Below are 19482 nucleotides of genomic sequence, written 5' to 3' on the forward strand. Positions count from 1 at the left end.
ACAATCATACCCTTTAACTTCAGTTTAGCCGGTATTTACTGCAACACATAAGCCTTCAAATTTTAAGCAAAGTCCCAAACAACCAGTTGAATTGAACAGTGTGACTAACATTTCTATGTAGGGGCAATCCCAGACCCAAATTTGCCCTATGCCAAAATGTCACTGCCCTAAAATACAACAATGGTTTGCTAACTTTGAAGACACGCCCCATTACAAAGTATTATAATGTATTAGTGTCTAAATATAACAACGCCCATAAACACAATATCCAATCAGAGATACGCTGAGAGAAAATCCCACTCACGTTACGCGCATGGGCCGATCCGTGTATGATCACATGGATTGGTATCCTCGAAGCATTTGCGCTAGCCGAATAGCGTAAATTCAATTCACATCGGTCACCTTGCGTCTTTCGGCTACTATTATCGTAGTTGAGAATTATCTCGAGTTTCTCAAAGCGTTCCTGTTGAGCTTAGTGTTGCCACGACTAAGGAATGATTTGTCAAGTGACGCTCTACCATGGAGGGAGTTCTATATAAATGGACTAATTATATCAGTGGTATGTATACTGTGATACTTTAAGATTTTAAGCTGTATTAGGGAAGTCTGTAAAGCAGTTAGCCTGTTTGCTAGCTCAACTAGTGTGTAAATGAAGTTTCGTTCAAGGGATGTTTGGCTGAGCCATTGTACTCTCTAATTTAGTATGCTCGTACTTTCTCAAAGCAATGACCATTTACATTGATTATTTACAGCAAATGTTGGCTAATTTTTGGGTCTTTAGATGAAAATATGTAATTTGCATGGAATTCAGTTGGATCCTGCCTTACTCCGTACTAACTAGTAGCCATTTAAGGGAAATTCATATAAAAAAAATGCCACCGCATTGTCATGCCTCGGCATTTTTCTATTCTCCTGACGGGAAAAACAGGCAAATTCACATTACATAGATCTGAAGACGTCATCAAAAGGTTCAGCTAATGCCACGTTGATACCTGTGTGAATTACAACATAAAATGGCATTGTTCTGTTCATTTCTCCTGAAAGGTTGGCAGCCCCGTTGGTTTGTTTTGGAAGGAGGCACCCTTTCCTACTATGACTCCCAAGAAGATGCATGGAAAGGATGCAAGGGCAGCATCAAAATGTCTGTGTGTGAAATACAAGGTAAGGACAGGTTTAAGTTTGACCTGATCAGGGAAACCAAGTTATAATTACATTCTAAGCAGCTATTCTTTAAAGCTCTAGCTATATTCCCATGCAGTAAGGCTTAATATATGCATCCATAAGAACTGTACTGCAGCTATTGTGACTGATCTCACAAAAGACACACACAGTTGCTTAATCTGTTTTCTTTGTGCTTCCTCCCTGCCCTTTGCAGTTCATCCATCAGATTTCACAAGGGTGGATCTGGTCATTCCAGGAGAACAATACTTTTATCTCAGGGCAATTAATGCAGCAGAGAGGCAGAAATGGCTTGTGGCATTAGGAACTGCAAAAGCCTGTCTCACAGACAACCGAACCAAGAGAGAGAAGGGTGAGTGTTGTATTCCTGCCTTTATAGACAGGCTGTACTCTATAGAGTTGTCTCCTTCAGACTTCTGTTAATGTAACAGTAAATAGTGATAATGTAGTATAGATTGTTAGATGATCATCTATAAAATGCAGAGTTCCCCTTCTGTCACTCACTTGACGTTTTGTCGAATGAAGTGACACAAGGGGTCTTCCTGGGATGCTAAACGTACCTCTGAACCTGAGAAAAGGCCAATATCAAGTTGGCAGACAGAATTTTCATGCCACACCCTGGACATACGGGTATAAAGGGAAGCGGGGCAGCAAGTGACAGTCCAAATTTTTCTTCGGAGCCAAACGGTTGTGCAACAGCAAGCTGAGTTCACTACTGTTTCACTCACCTCTACTGGCGAAAACCACTGCTGTTGGATCTATGGCGCGTTTCCAGCTGGCGTTCTCTCTCTCTCTGCACGCTGTGCAGTTTATGCCCATGGGCGCTTTGACAGCGCAGTGTTTCTCCTCCTAAAAAGAGTTTATTTCCTCTAAAAGAGTTTGTGTTCCCACTCATAAAAGAGCAATACACAGCAGGCATTGAACATCCTTTTCAGGACGCGTCTTTTTAAAGATGTCTTTCCGCCTCTGTGTAGTTCCTGGATGCGGTTGATTTCTCTCCACTTCTTACGGTCATAAAAGCTGCCTCGCGTTCCTGGGCTGTGATCACACGCAGGTAGCCTTTTATGAATGGTTCATGTTCTCAGTGCAAGAACATAGCCATGGCAACATTGCGGTCGCGGCTTTCTTTTCTCACGAGAGAAAGCCACTTCAGTCGCTCCCGTGTTGTTCCTTTTTCCCACAGGATTGAGGACGACCCAACTGGTGATGAAGGCATTTGGGGATGACGATGGGCTCTGTTTCGCCGGGTAAATCCCCACGAACCACCCGCCCCCCGGCACACTCGCTTGCTTCCGGCTCGTCCCGAGCTCGGACGGCATTCTCCCTTGAGCCCCCGGAATTGGATGATGATCGGGAGCGTCACAGCGGCATCTTATGCTGATGACTCGTCAGGGCTGCCACCTTTGGGTCTGCTCGCCCAGTCTGAGGCTGACGCGCACATGTACGCTATGTTTTCCCGGGCCGCCGGGAGAGTGAGGCTGGACTGGAAACCTCCGTCCCCCCCTCACGGCTACTCGATCGGTTCCTCGGGTCAGGGTGCCGCTCATAGCCCAACCTCGCTCTCAGAGCCACGAAGGTCACAGCGCAGGCACTCAGGCGGGCGATGGCCACCCTCGCGTCAGGAGTGTCACCTCTGGCTGAACATGGTCGAGATGCGCAACGTTAACAAGGCATGCTTTCTCAATGCCCCTGTCTACCAGCTTGGCCTCTTCGGTGACACCGTCAACGACTTCGCCTAAGCAGTTTTCGGCGGTGAAGAAACATCGGCACATCTTGCCGCAGCGCCCCCAAACCAGCGCGCCCCGCCTGCTCGCTGAGGGCATCCCCCTGCGGCTAAACAACAGGTAGCTCCGCCTCAACCCGGGCCCAGCTCGCTGGCGGCGTACGCCCCCCATGTCCAGGACCAGGAAAGCTCAGAAGCGCTCCTGAGACGGGCGACCCAGGCAGTCAGACATTCACTCCGGAGCTGGTACCAAGACCACTTCGTCCCCCAGTGGAGGGCCGGGAGGAGAATCCTGCAGCACCCACATTCTCAATAAAGAGCGATTTCCACACTCCCTGGGTCATCCAGCCGGTGCGCGCCATTCTCCCAGGCCAGCGCTGACAAGTTCCGAAGACGCCTCTCTAGGAACTCTTCCTCAGTCTCTAACCCGCCCCCTGCTGGGTGCGCGGAGCAAGGTAAGTGCTTTGAGTCTTTTCTCAGCACCCAAGCCTCGGGACGCTCTTCTGTCTCCCGACGCGCTATTACCTTGAACTTGCATTAAAAATGCTCACGCAGAAACAGATTCTTACTGCGTTCGACAGCTAGATTGGTTCACGGCGGTAGACCTGAAGGATGCGTACTTCCACGTCTCCATTCTGCATCGACACCGACCCTTCTTACGGTTCGCGTTCGATGGCCAGGAGTATCGGTACAAGGTCCTCCCCTTCGGCCTGTCCCTGTCCCCTTGCGTCTTCACAAAGATCGCAGAGGTAGCTCTTGCTCCCGCTAAGGATCCGCATACTCCACTACCTCGACTGGCTCATCCTGACTCACTCTCGAGATTTACTGTGCGCTGACAGGGACCGGCTGCCGGGCTTGCTCCCATGCTAGTCATGTAGACACCTCTTTGGGGCGGGCTACATTCAGCTGACAAAGTTGCCTCTAGCATGCAGTAGCCTGCTTGCACCTGTCTCGGCAGTTCACGTAACACGGTCAGTGCGTGGCGTTTTTAAATGGGACCCCTTGTGTCACTTCATTCGTAACCTCAGTTCCCCGCGGGAAGGAATGAGACGTTGTGTCCCTCCTGCCACAGCACTAGACCTACCACTGTAAACACTGTGGCCGTATCTTATTTTCGGCTCCTCAGTGCAAAATCCTGACTGTTACTCGCTGCCCCGCTTCCCTTTATACCCGTATGTCCAGAGCAGGGCATGCAAATTCTGTCTGCCAACTTGACATTGGCCTTTTCTCAGGTTCAGAGGTACAATTGACATCCCAGGAAGACCCCTTGTGTCACGTCATTCGACACAACATCTCTTTCCTTCCCTCGGGGAAGGAGGTTACAACAGTAACCATGACATTCCCGCAGATTCTTAAAACATTTTTAAATGTCTTAAATTCAGTTTTCATTCAGGTCATAAACATTCTTAAATAATACAACAACAATTTTTTTTTAAAAGGTCTTGAATTTGGGAGAGGAAAGACAGGAATAGTGATATGACCTAATGTGGTTATCAAACTTCAAAAGATTGTGATGCGTGGGGGGGCTTGTGGGTGTTTTCAGCTGTTGCAGAGAAGTTCACAATCATTAAGCCATATCAGAAATGTATGACAAGCTATCATTAAGGATCAACTGTTGATGATATACACTCACCTAAAGGATTATTAGGAACACCATACTAATACTGTGTTTGACCCACTTTCGCCTTCAGAACTGCCTTAATTCTACATGACATTGATTCAACAAGGTGCTTGAAAGCATTCTTTAGAAATGTTGGCCCATATTGATAGGATAGCATCTTGCAGTTGATGGAGATTTGTGGGATGCACATCCAGGGCACGAAGCTCCCGTTCCACCACATCCCAAAGATGCTCTATTGGGTTGAGATCTGGTGACTGTGGGGGCCATTTTAGTATAGTGAACTCATTGTCATGTTCAAGAAACCAATTTGAAATGATTCGAGCTTTGTGACATGGTGCATTATCCTGCTGGAAGTAGTCATCAGAGGATGGGTACATGGTGGCCATAAAGGGATGGACATGGTCAGAAACAATGCTCAGGTAGGCCGTGGCATTTAAACGATGCCCAATTGGCACTAAGGGGCCTAAAGTGTGCCAAGAAAACATCCCCCACACCATTACACCACCACCACCAGCCTGCACAGTGGTAACAAGGCATGATGGATCCATGTTCTCATTCTGTTTACGCCAAATTCTGACTCTACCATCTGAATGTCTCAACAGAAATCGAGACTCATCAGACCAGGCAACATTTTTCCAGTCTTCAACTGTCCAATTTTGGTGAGCTCTTGCAAATTGTAGCCTCTTTTTCCTATTTGTAGTGGAGATGAGTGGTACCCGGTGGGGTCTTCTGCTGTTGTAGCCCATCCGCCTCAAGGTTGTGCATGTTGTGGCTTCACAAATGCTTTGCTGCATACCTCGGTTGTAACGAGTGGTTATTTCAGGCAAAGTTGCTCTTCTATCAGCTTGAATCAGTCGGCCCATTCTCCTCTGACCTCTAGCATCAACAAGGCATTTTCGCCCACAGGACTGCCGCATACTGGATGTTTTTCCCTTTTCACACCTGTGACACCCTCACAGGAAGGAGGACAAGAAACGGAGGATACAACGTAAGGTAAGGGATTTTTATTCGTCTGTCTGACAACCACTTTATATATACACACACACACACACAAGCGCACTCAGTTGGCTTGCTCTGTTCCCCTCTGTCTCTGCTCTCCGGCTGTTGGCCTTTTAACCGCTCTCCTCACTCTACTGAAATTAGAGACAGGTGTTAGTCATAATTTGGCCCAGGTGTGAGCGCCCTTACCGCTTCTCTCTCCCGGACGGGCGCTTGACCACGCCCCCGCTGCCACAACACCATTCTTTGTAAACCCTAGAAATGGTTTTGCGTGAAAATCCCAGTAACTGAGCAGATTGTGAATACTCAGACCGGCCTGTCTGGCACCAACAACCATGCCATGCTCAAAATTGCTTAAATCACCTTTCTTTCCCATTCTGACATTCAGTTTGGAGTTCAGGAGATTGTCTTGACCAGGACCACACCCCTAAATGCATTGAAGCAACTGCCATGTGATTGGTTGATTAGATAATTGCATTAATGAGAAATTGAACAGGTGTTCCTAATAATCCTTTAGGTGAGTGTATGACAATGTTTACTTTTAATTGTTTTTATTGTAGGTAGATTAGGCCATGACGTCTCTTTATTTTTGCAATTGTTCAAAGAGCCATTTATCCCAGTATTGAAGAAGATGAAACAATAGATGTCTTTTATCTTCTCAGAGCTACAGGAGAATACGGTGGCTCTGAAAACAAAAATGTCTGAGCTGAGGCTGTACTGTGACCTTCTCCTCCAGCAAGTGAACAAAATAAAAGATGATCCTCTGGCTGAAAAAATGGACAATTCTGGGGAGGTAAGTGAGTGTTTGAGGTTGAACTAAGCTCTGGCAAAGTCTTGATTTTAAGATTCAGCTGCTCGAATGTCAGCAGCATCTTGCTAGGGTCTGTCGAGGTCACAGCTGAGGAGGAAACAGATATTTATGCAATTAAACAATATACAAGCTTGTCAAGCTTCTCTGTATAATATCTTATCATTCAAAATGCATGGGTTTTGTCTTCTCATTTTCACAACATTTGAGGGTCAAAAATCATCTAAGCTGGTCAGCTTCAAAAATTGCTCAGGAAATTCTGTTTTGGGATGTGTGGTTTTCAGGGAGGAGATGAGACGGGAAGTCTAGTGAAGTCCACATGCACCACCTTCTTGAAGACTCTAGAAGAGTGTATGCAGATCGCCAGCCGGACCTTTAACCCTGACCTCACTGGTCGAACTCCTCCAGGCTCTCCCCCTGTGGCTACCATCAAACCTCAGAAGGTATTCAACACTACCATCCAATGGAACAAGCATGCTGCCTTTGGAAAGTGTTTAGTCAAAACCTAAAGTGTAATATCCTTTTTCTGTAGATCAAACTTGCTGATTCAAAAAATCAGTACCCTGGAGAAAAGTAAGTTCAGTAATATTAATTCACTCTTTTGGCTCAATTATACTTTTCTTTTTCTTTAACCTTATTCCAAGCATCCAATTTCCATCTCATAGAAGATATTGATTTGTTTGTCAATTATATGGAATAGGGTTGCTTGGTATACTAACGAAATAATGGTACGATATCATCTTGTTGTTAATTTCGGTACCATATTAAAATATGCTGCCATTAGCAAAATGTAATGTGAGTGTTATTAGATTAAATCAAAGACCATTTGAAAATAATAAAAAAAAAAAGCCTCTATATGGCCAAGTGTTATCATTAAACAGCAGAAGGATGTCATTTAATGAAATAATATAATATATATATATATATATATATATATATTTGTTGAAAATTTTCATTTGATTAAAGCTGGAAAGTATGTATTTGATTAAACTCAATTTGATTATTACATTTGATTAAACCATTTGGAATCCAGAAAAATTTAAACAAAGGCATAATTTGTATCTATAAGACTTTATGCAGTTCTTTTAGACAGGCAACAAATAAAAATAAAACATTATGAAATTACACAGAAAATTACTTGAGTATCGAGTTATTAGCGATACCAAGGTACCAGGGCTGGTATCGTACCGAAGCCAAAATGTTGGTATCGGAGCAACCCTAATATAGAATATACTTAATATGGAATATTACTTATAATTATATATACTTCTACTTATTTTGTCATACAGCAATTTCAAAAATGTTATGTTAATTATACTGGACATTTGGACTCAATTAGCAGCATTGAATACAACAGTCTCCATATAAAACAAATTGCATAACACTGTGTGTATCAACTACGATACAAAATGTTTCATTCTCTGTTCAAGCAGAAAAGCCAAAAAAAACATGATATGAAATTTTCACATGTTTATGGCACTGTCTAGTATTTATTTGTGGAAAAAAGTAGTTTTAATGTTTATATCGATCTATTTAAAATGGTGGCAGACTTGCGCAAATAGTGGGATCTTATGTTGGGACATAAATGACAGCTTATTATAATAAAGTTGAAGTAACATTAATGATTATATTGTTACTGATATTATAATAAATAATATAATTTTATTGAAAATGACTGTTGAAATTACAGGCTTTTGAGGTACAGTACTGTGCAAAAGTCTTAGGCACATAAGATATTTAACAAAAGCATTTGTCTTAAGATGGTTATTTATATCTTTAGCTGTAGTGTGTCAATAGATAATATACATTTTAGTCTCCCAAAAATTCCTTCTGCAAAAAGAATAGAATATAAGAACAGGGAGCCCTGCAACAGATGGCATAGCCCCACAGAAACCCCAAATGAACATTGAGACAGTCTGGGATTACATGAAGAGACAGAAGCCTAAACGGATAAAAGACCTGTGGCGAATTCTCCAAGAAGCTTAGAGAACAAACTCTCTGCCAATGAGAGGAAGTTGTCATGGCCAAACTCTCAAACATTTGGTATCTCTGAAAAGCCCAGGGAGTTGTCTGATAATACCCCAAGATTTACCACTGTAGCGTGTATGGGCTAAGAAAAACTTAAATAATAAATGTCCTACATAAAAATGAATTGCTGGGCATCAGGAGGATAATGACCTTTTAAAGCCTAATATATAAAAAATAATACATAAAGATAATAGTTTTTTTTACGATTTATTTTTATAGTTTGTCTAATGGTACTAAAAACAGTGTTAACAATTATAGGCGGACTGAGAATAACAAAGTGTAGACTGCTCAAGGTAGTAACTGTGCATTAAATAAATTGTTCATATGTTGTACATTTATTATTTCTCAATACTTGTTTAATTAAACCATTATGTGACAAATGACTAGTTAGAGTATTAAACTTATACTATTATTACTCTGTCTATATTTTATTTGGTAGACTTATTCATTCAAAATGGCGTTGCTTGCAACACTGATAAAAATGATATCAGAATGCAAGTGCTGAAGTCCAAATGTCCAGTACAGCAAATATTATATTGACCCATCTCGACTCGGCACAAATTTAAAATGTGTGCTCTGCAGACAGAAGGACTCAATAAAAATATCAGGTAGTACATCAGCACATGAGAGTGGACAAGAAAATGAACCAGATCCATGTACACAAGAGAACAAACCAACATCTCCTACAGGTATCCCAAACAGTCAATTGAGTTCCAAGCATGTTAAACAAATGTCAATGGAGTTCATTGCTGCTTACACATGTAAAATTCTGAGTGACCTCATTCCTCCTTTCCTGTTTCGTTGACATGCTCTATTTAGGAAGCAGTTTAAATGAGGAACATGAAGAACCCTTGAAGCCTTACAATGGTTCTTCATCAAGCACAAAAGACGCTGAAGAGACTATATCTCCTGCAGGAGAGGAAAAGAAGGACCGACCGACAGAAGAAGCAGACTACGCAAAAGAAGATCAACCGAGCACTGCACAGAACAAAGAGCAAAAGGTCAATGAAGAAATGTATAATGTAGAAGTGAATAAACCTCAGTCTGATGGCAAACATGATGAGGAAGATGAGGTGGATACATTCTTCAGTACCATGAGCCACAGGTATGAGGCGCCTCAGTTGCTGTGATCTTCAGGCTGAGCAAATGAGATGAATGTTCAACACAAATTCACACATGTCCGTCCAGAATCATATAATTATTGTAGTGTCCACACTACTATTACATTTATGTTTACAAAAATGTGCTACATTGTTATACTTTCAGTACAAATCTAGATTCAGGGACCATAAGTTACCATAGAGTACCGTGTCCTAACCAGGTGCAAGGTGATAAAGTGTCCAGTGATAATTCCTATCTTTTCCATATTAATTAACTCTGTGGCCAATGCCCATATCAAAACATTGCTCTAGATGTTTAAGCAGCATTTAATATTCCTTAATTAAGAGTTAATGTACAGTCAGCCGGTTATTGCAAAATAAACCTGACTACCCTGAAGGGGTTTATTTTGCGAAAACAACCAGCTGACTTAACAGTATCCTGCTTATTACATGGCTACTAACCAAATAATAAATATATGGATATTTTATTTTGATTTGCGTTGAAATTATGTTATAAAATAAATCGCTGAACGGCTAAAATCCACCTCCTGTTTGCATCTGAGTTCTTTTGTTTTTTATTTTGTATTAATGAATGAACCTCTGACTGCTCATTTCCAGCTTATTACAAGTTTACTTGCCAAATAAATAAATGGACATGAAAAATCGATTTGTTTAAATAATTTTATTACCTTTATTTTTAGAGATCCTAAAGTGATCAGAGTTCAGGAAAGATGACTTGCGATACCCAGATATGTGGATGTGCGGTTGTTACTCAGCGATATCAGACCGCTAGATGGCGCCATTATCCAATCATAATAAAGGATTCCAGAGACCTGTGTAATAAATTGTATTGCAAGTAATCTTTCCCTCTTCTTGGATCACTTTGTGATCTCTACAAGTAAGCTAATAAAATAATTTCAGCTCAAATCAATGAGCACCTTTACATGCACGTTCTTACACCAATTATGACAAATAAGCCATCAAAATGTATGGTCATGTAAATGCAATAAACTGCGTTTCTTTATTGGTATAAGGTAATAAACGGCAAAGAATAAATCAAGAATTTTTTGCCCATTTCGCAGCGTTTTACCAGTTAATCCAGTGTGTGCACGTGTTAAGCGCATGCCTCTTCATTTCAAATGTCATGTAAACACTGATTTCTTGCCTTCTCAGATTTTTTAAATAAGCTAAAAATTTATGAGAACAGCATTTTTTTTAAAACATAGATGTTTTTTTTTTCCGATAACAACGGCTGACTGTACCATTATCCATTATTCCTTCAAAGCTTATTTGTGCAACCACTGTTGTCAAACATGTTTCACAAACACTCTCCCTTGTCTTTCGTTGGTCGATAGTTACGCCTCAAACTTATATCATTAGTTGAACCAATCAGTAAGTGCAATTTATAACGTGATTTAAAAGTTTGATTCCAATCCGAATGAAATAATAATTCATCTTTTTAAAATGTAGTGTAAATGCTTTAGTTCGATTTTTACAAAGTCAAACCCAGATAATGCGATTCAAGCATGTATACACATTAATCGGACCACAACTGGCCTTGGAATTTTGTGCAAGCCCTAAAGAGTGATGTGTATTTAACATTTCCTCAGCTGATGTCCTTCCCTCTAATATTTGATTACGCATTGTGTCAATTTGATACAGCTGTGCATGTAAACGTAGTGTTGCTCAAACTAACAGAACAATGTTTTGATAGAGACACAGCATTTACACTTTTTGGGGAAATCAACCAAATGGCTCACTTATAATTGTCTGTCTCTGTAAGAGTGGATAAAGAGTATTTTAACATCGAAAAAATCACACATTACATTTAAACTTCAGCTGTGTTCTAAGATTATTTTAACTTATTTAGCCATTTATACAAGCAGTATTTTGCTTTCAGACAAATTTCTTGATGCTGGAAACTTGTTTCGCCTGGTTACGACATGTGTGAAACAATTAACAATGGAGTGCTTTCAACTTTTCAAGATTTTAAAGACAGATTGTCCTTAATGAAATGTTTATCATAGTATGTTTTCTTTTGATCACTCGAAATGAGGCCTCGCCTGTGATGAGGGTTTGTAACTTCTTTTGTTATACATCATTCTTTTATCTTCTTTATTTCAGTATTGTGGTCATCACATAACTGCAATAGACTAATCTGTTATAACAGCCCTCATTTGACTGAAACAAAGATGTATTGGTCGTGTAGTATGAAATGCTATCAAATTAATGTTTCAGTATTTAGATATGAAAACCTTTTCAGTATTATATCACTGTGTGGAGGCTGTACATCCTCTATTATACAGAAATTGTATTTAGTGTGTGCTGTACGAAGTAATGTCTCTTAATTAATGTTTTTAAATGCAGATCATTCAAGTGATAGTTCACCCAAAACATTATTCTGGCATTAACTCATCCTCATGTTGTTCCATACACTTTCTGTCATCCGTGGTACAAAAAAGCTGATGTTAGGCAGAATGCTAACCTCAGTCACCATTCACTGTAATTGCACCCCCCATGCAATGTAATTGAATAGTGACTGAGATTGAACATTCTGTGTAACATCTCCTTTGTGTTCCATGGAAGATAGAAAGTCAAATGGCTTTGAAGCAACATTAGGGTGAGTACATTATGACCGAATGTTCATTCAGGGTGAACTATCCATATATTTATGAGACAGGATTGCATGCTCCAATCTGATTTTCCTCCGCTTTGGCTATGCCTGCTTTTTGTATTTGGTGTTTTATTTCATCAAATAAATGTGTTTTGTTGACGTGTGTACTAATGCACTCGTGTGTTGTACTTGTATGAATATCTGTGGTTTTTCTTGTAGATTTAGTGATATAATTCTGGAAGACGGCATTGGTATTCCTACACAGGCCTTTTTGGATTCTTGCTATGCTATAGTACCAGTTTTAGGTAGGATGGTCTCTTTCCCTTCTCCGCCTCTTCATTCTTTTCTTTTGCTTTGTATCTTTCCTCCGGTCAGTCCCCAGCTGTCTCTGTCTGTGCTGTCATTGGTTCTGTGTTTATATAAAAAGATTATAAAAGGACACTTCCCATGTCCATTTTTTTTTTTTTTTTTGCATTCCGAATCTCTCCATCCAGTCACTTACTTTCCTTCAGGCATGGTCATGCATGCTCTGGTATGTCTTGTACAGGAACAGTTTGGTGAGTATTTGAGCAGGCCTGTTCGGACCAAGAACAGGATACATTACAGTTTTCATCACTTCACAAGTCAATTTTTCTCTTGCTGAAGTCAAACTGTCAGCATTAACTTAAAAGCTGTCTGGACTTTTCTTGATTTACTTCATGTTCTTCCTACGAATATAGTAATGAATGTGATTTGGTTTACTTCAGATAGATGGTGCTTCTCTCTGAGTGTTGGTCTCTTACAAAATCTGCACATCAGAGATGGATCAGTTCATTGGCAGCACATGAACTGGCATGAATTCTCAATGTTCACAGTACTTCTCGCAAAAAGTCTGCAGATCTTTACAAAGCTACCACAAATTATGAAATAATGTTTTGTGCCACATTTTAAAAAAAAAAAAGTAAAAATTTGAATTGTTTATGCAGTGTGTTGTAGTTAAATGAACTGGTTTACAGTTACTGTGAGCTGTCACTTTCTATGAATCTGCTGGATATAAACCTACAATGACCTTGAGTAACACTTAAAGAAACGTCTTTGCATTATATAATGCAATATCACTCAAAAAGTGCTGTTTGTTTTAAAGAAATGTAGAAAAAATACACTTTTCAAGCAAAACATTTCACAAAGTAGTGTATTATGTCTCAGATTAATGTGATTTAATAGTTAATGTAATGAACTACACATGTGGTTGCTCTGTTGGACACCTGTGTGAATTTGATAGGAACTGACTTAACACATTCACTAAAAATCTCATTGAGGCCATTTGGTCTAGCAGTTTAAAGAATGGCTCAGAAAGGTGAAATTCTGAGTAACAGTCTAGCATCATTTGTTTGCAGATGCCACTTGGTTTGGTATTTTGTATCTTAAGGAATGACATTTTGACAGTTTTAAGTCTGACTTAAGTATCCAAAAAGTGTCCAAATACTTTTTGGAGCTACTTTATATCGTTTTACTTCTACTATAGTTTTAGTAACCGAAACCCCTAAAATCTCTGTAAAACTTTCCAACATATGAAACTAACTGCATAGTTGATATATTGTCAGAAAATAACAGTTTAACCAGCGAAGTACTTAACAAAGGCTTTCTCCCCTCAGACAAGCTTGGACCAACTGTCTTTGCTCCAGTTAAAATGGATTTTGTGGGAAATATTAAGGTAAGTCTCAGTTCCCATGTGACATGCACAAAAGATCATATTCACTGCATCCTTTTATAGATTGGGCAAGATTGGTAAAGAATACATTGTGTGTTGCAGATAATAGAGGAAACCATCATGAGCTGTGGGTTTATGGACTAAAGATTTTAGCAAACTAAGATAAAATGCATGTTATTATTAGGGGTGTGAAAATGTATTGACGCATCTGATAATGCAAATTCAATACATTTATTATGGCATTTAATAATCAATTGTATAATAGGCTACTTAATATATTACCTATTCATTACTTATCCAAAGTGCAATTCTTAAGCCTGTGAATGCAAAAATCTTGTGTATTGTTTTGAGATCTGAGTTTTCAGATCAAGAATTGGCACAGAGTGGCCTCTCAGTGTCTCTGTTTTGGGATGGAATGCCACCATCACCACTAGAGGGTGACATAGCTTGAATTGCATTATATTTAAAGATTAGTTCACCCCAAAAAGAAACATCTCTTATACTTTATTCACCCTCATGCCATCCCAGATGTGTATGACTTTCTTTCCAATGCATAACACAAACAGATTTTTAGAGCAATATTTTAGCTGTAGGTTCGTACAATGCAAGTGAATGGTGGACAGGCCTTTGAAGTCAGCATAAATGTAATCTGTAAGACTCTAGTGGTCTGAGGTTTTCCAGTTGGTTTTGGGTGAGAATAGACCAAAACTCCTATCACTGTACATCTTGCCATTGCAGTCTCTTGGCACGGTCATGATTTCAAACTCGATTACACTCTTAGTGCATGACGCATGCACAGAGCATTAGATGGTGCTATAGGAAGTGTAATCGAGCTTGAAATTATGATCGCCAAGCAGACTGCTGTCAAGATGTACAGTGAAAAAGGAGTTATATTTTGGTCTGTTCCCACACAAAACTAACTTGATCACTTCAGAAGACAGCGTTTAAAACATTTGAGTTTGCTGGATTAATTTTATGCTGCCTTTTATGTGCTTTTTAGAGCTTCAAAATTCTGGCCAACATTCACTTGTATTGTATGGACATACAGAGCTGAGATAATTTTAGCAAAATCTTTGTTTGTGTTCTAAATGAGATTATTTACATTTTTTGGGTGAACTATCAATTTAATGAAGTCCAACACAGTGTGCATGCATACAGTTTGAAAATGTGTTTGTATTTTATATGAATATAGTCACATTTATTTATCAGTCAGTCACATTTATTTATATAGCACATTTAAAAACAACAACTGTTGGCCAAAGTGCTGTACAATTAATGTAGTGAAAAAGTAAGTGGTGTATTACAAGAATACAAGAACAACATTCACAAAATACAAACATTCTAGAATGTATACAATAAAAAATTACTAGAGTTTAACCTTATTTGCTCTGTCAGAGAGTCCAACAGAAGGTGGTGTCAGATCCTGAGAGTTTCCCCACTCTGCAGAGCATCGTGCTGCATGAGGTGAAGACAGAGGTTGCACGGGTGCGAAATTCAGCCACAGAAGCACTGCTTTGGCTCAAACGTGGTCTGAAGTTTCTCAAAGAATTCCTCTCTGAAATCAACACAGGGGAGAAGGATGTGCAAGGAGCTCTTAGTAAGTCAAACAGTGTTGCTTTGGAATTTCAACATTCAAAAAATAAAATGCTCCTATGTTTTAATGGGGAATTTTTATCACTTTTAAGGGGCATATTTGACCGCCCGGAACCCTGGGTAATTTCTGACCCTGCTTCTTACTGTGATAATGTTGTCTCCAGATAATGCATATGGAAAAACACTAAGGCAATTTCATGGATGGGTTGTGCGAAGCGTTTTTGCAGTGAGTATAAATGTGTTTTCAATTTAAAACAAATTTTTGTGCCACTAGCGTCACCATGGGAATTACACAAATAGTGACTGTTTTCAAACAGGTTTCCGGAACAGTCACCTCATCTTCAATTGTTTAACAAACAGATAGTCCTGCCCCAAACTCACACCATTGGTCGAGCCAATGTTGCTATGTTGAGTTGTTCGGGATACTCAAACAAACAAAGCAATGTTTTGGTAGTGCCACAGTGTAATCCAGTCCCTCCAGGATTCCACGATTCTGCGATCGCATAATTCAATGCAAAATCAACCAATCAGCGCATATTATGCGAGAGCTCGCAATTTTGACCAATTACTGCACTGTTACCGTGGAAAATGGCCCAATCCAAACACACGTCAAAAAAACTTTTTTCCCCTGGTCTGTCAGCGCATTCACATACGAAGATGATGACTGATTGATGGTGGCTGACCGGCAGTACAATGAACAGAAATAAATCACATTTGCCAACAAAAGTAACAGCTAAAGACTGCAAAACAATTTCCAAATGTTTTACATGAAAGTGGGGGAAAATTGTTTTGCACTCCATGCAACATTGTCCTGGAACACAGGAGAAAGTCAACAATCGACAGCCACTTCAAATCAGCAAAGCATTTGAGAATGTCAGAACAGTTACCACAGCAGCGGCAGATCACCATGACTGAAGTGGTAGCTGGAAATACTATGGCATGATGTGTTTTACTCAAACATTTACTCCGCTAACCTTGGCTTTAGTAGGGTGGTCGGCACTCTTTTCTCCCCAGTCTGTATATGGAGAGTTCTGTTCAAAGCACTGAGTGCATGTCAGCTTTGCCGTTTTAAACTCTCTGTAAAACTTAATACGGATCACAAAAGCACAAACTTTCAGAAATAGAAATACTGTTTTAAAAGTATATACCAACCACAATACTCATCAAAGTCATCAATGGAGGTGTCAACCCTGGATACCACCAGCTACAGGAAAATTACTTTGGAGAGGTCTACCTGAAAGTGAAGGTAGAACTCAAGCATCATCTTGCAGGGAAGCCAGTGGCAGTCATCTTTGATGAATCTCCAGATGTTGAAGGAATATGTGTACTAAACATCCTCATTGCACCACTTGAAAAGGATACCTCAGGGAGAATTCTTGCCTACCTCGCAGAGCAGTGCAACGGTTTCCATGGCGGTGGTAAAATGTCTACAAGACTCAAATATCTCCAATGATGAAGTCGTTGTCTTTGACAAACACAATGCTGCGTACATGAATAAAGCCTACAAAGCTGCACTTCAGTCATTGTTCCCCAACTCCCTGCACATAACATGCATGGCTCACATCATGAATCTGATCGGTAGTGCTTTCCGTAAACCTTTTGATCAGCTGAACGCATTCATCTGAACATCGTGGCAGACAAGTGTAAAGTCATCCTGCAGATTCTAAACATCTTCCAGTGCAGACGCCCCGTTACAACAAAGATCTTTCACTATATAGAGGACTTGCAGATGAACATTGCAGCCAACAAAGAGCTACAGTACGAGGCTTGTTCACACTACTTTGATGCAGTTGACGACTTGCCCTTTTGCTGTGAAAACAAAAATCCTGCACACTGTTGAAGAGCCATACACCAATGCAGAGGAAAAACTTGCCAAGTACACGTCAGATGGACAGCCTGCCATGGATTTCCTTCATGAAGTTAGGGTATTTGATCCACGTCACATTGCGTTTATGGATGACACAGTGTCCAGCTACAAGGCTATTCCAGGCTTCAGTAAGGTACCAAGAGATGAACTGGATGCCTACTTGACCAATGTTGGACCAGCAGCACTGAGAGCCACAGTCAGTGGGGTAATATCTTCTGGGATGGACTTCAAGAGAGACTTCCTGTGCTGAGCACCCTTGCCAAACGCTCAACATCAGCTGAGTCTCAAACTCAGCTGATGTTGAGCGAAGCAACAGTATCTACAAGCTTGTGTTGTCCAGCCATAAGCGATCAACCTCTAACAACAACTTACAAGCCTTGGTCTTCATGTACCACAACAAACAACTCTGCAGTGGAGCAATTGATATGGAGGAGGATAAAATGGAGGATGAAATAGCTGATTACACTGAGATACAGGCCTAGATGAGCTAGGCCCTTGATCACCCCGACCTCTTGTTATGTTCAGAAAAAGAAGAAATGCAAAACCCAAAAGTGCAATTTGTCTCTAATAGTTTTCATGGAGATTAAATTGAAGATTGGACCCCAGGTGTTTATTTTGTCCTAGTTTAATATTTTTTTTAGTACCTACAGATTATGGGGGCATGCATTTAGTTTTATATTGGAACTCTGAGCTAGCTTCCACCCCTTTTTGTTCAGAAAAATAAACAAAATTGAGCACTTTAAACGTTTCTAATTTGTAAATATTTTATTATGTATTCTGCTTAAAATCAAATTCTAAAACCCTAAAACTAAGCACATATGACTTTTTATTGCTTTATATGAAATTAACATGAAAAAAACATCGCAAAATGTATCGCAAAATTTCAAAAAAGCTGCTGCAAAATCAAGCATTTTTGGCCGCAGAAATCACAAAAAAACATTGCGAAATCCTGGAGGGACTGATAATTAAGCTACAAATTAATAACAATAGTTCATTTTGGATTACCATGCAATCTCTGGTATATGAGAAATTTGTATTTTGATGTGAATTCAAACCTATTTATGACTTTCTGACTGTGTTTGTGTTTATGTGTATTAGCTGGCTCTACGGGCCACCCCATCCTATGGGGGCTTCATGGCTGCTCTGGTCTCTAATGAAGGCGATGAGTTGAAGGAGGGCTTCACCACAGGCATGCATAGAGACCTGGAGATCTACCTGCCTGCAATGGAAAAACAGCTGTCCATCTTGGACTCTCTCTATGAGGAGTACGGCCTGGAATCAGATGAGATTGTGTGACTAAAACATTCAAACCCGCACAGTGAATAGAGCTTGGTGCTGACAAAGCTGATCAGTGTTCCAGCAGTGGAGTTGTACACTCTCTCTCGCTTGCAGTGATAACCAAGCCTGATTTGTGGAGGTTTGTGTTTAAGAAGGCAGGGAAGTTTCTGTAAGGCCAGGCTTGATATTACTGACCAATAGTGTGCGTGTTATAAAATGTGACATTTGCAGACTCCGACTCAAACACCAATAACAGATTTCCCTGTAAAATGTAAAAAGCCACTTCAAACTTGCACTGATCAGCCACAACATTAAAACCACCTGCCTAATATTGTGTAGGCCCCCCTAGTGCTGCCAAAACAGTGCCAACCCGCTTCTCAAAATGGCACTCTGAGATGTTAATCTTCTCACCACAATTGTACAGAGCGGATATCTGAGTTACTGTAAACTTTGTCAGTTCGAACCAGTCTGGCCATTCTCTGTTGACCACTCTCATCAACAAGGCTTTTCCATCTGCAGAACTGCCACTCGCTGGATGTTTTTTGTTTTGACACCATTCTGAGTAAATTCTAGAGACTGTTGTGTCTGAAAGTCCCAGGAGATCATCTGTTACAGAAATACTCAAACCAGCCCGTCTGGCACCAAGCATCATACCACAGTCCAAATCACTGAGATACATTTTTCCCCATTATCATGGTTGATGTGAACATTAACTGAAACTCCTGACCCGTATCTGAATTATTTTATGCACTACACTGCTGCCACACGATTGGCTTATTAGATAATCGCATGGATGACTGTTGGTGCCAGACGGGCTGGTTTGAGTATTTCTGTAACTGCTAATAGAATTAGACTAGAATTTACTACGAATGGTCCCAAAAACAAAACAAAAAAATCCAATGAGCGGCAGATCTGTGGATGGAAGCTCCTTGTTGAGAGATTGATGAGAGAGGTCAACAGAGAATGGCCAGACTGGTTTGAA

The 19482-nt window shown here is 40.3% G+C and overlaps 1 protein-coding gene across 1 annotated transcript; it reads left to right on the plus strand.

Moving 5' to 3' along the window:
- Nucleotides 1–432: 432 nt before the first annotated feature.
- LOC127657589 (pleckstrin homology domain-containing family A member 8-like) lies at nt 433–18821 on the plus strand. Its single transcript, XM_052146447.1, has 13 exons — nt 433–559; nt 1045–1161; nt 1376–1531; nt 6185–6315; nt 6615–6773; nt 6863–6903; nt 8941–9047; nt 9178–9463; nt 12292–12377; nt 13707–13765; nt 15158–15359; nt 15520–15581; nt 18321–18821. Exons 1-13 carry the CDS (start codon nt 520–522, stop codon nt 18516–18518), a joined length of 1644 nt encoding a protein of 547 aa, XP_052002407.1. The 5' UTR covers nt 433–519; the 3' UTR covers nt 18519–18821.
- Nucleotides 18822–19482: the final 661 nt, after the last annotated feature.

This window comes from Xyrauchen texanus, chromosome 17, assembly GCF_025860055.1.
Source record: "Xyrauchen texanus isolate HMW12.3.18 chromosome 17, RBS_HiC_50CHRs, whole genome shotgun sequence".
NCBI classification, from domain to species: Eukaryota; Metazoa; Chordata; class Actinopteri; order Cypriniformes; family Catostomidae; genus Xyrauchen; species Xyrauchen texanus.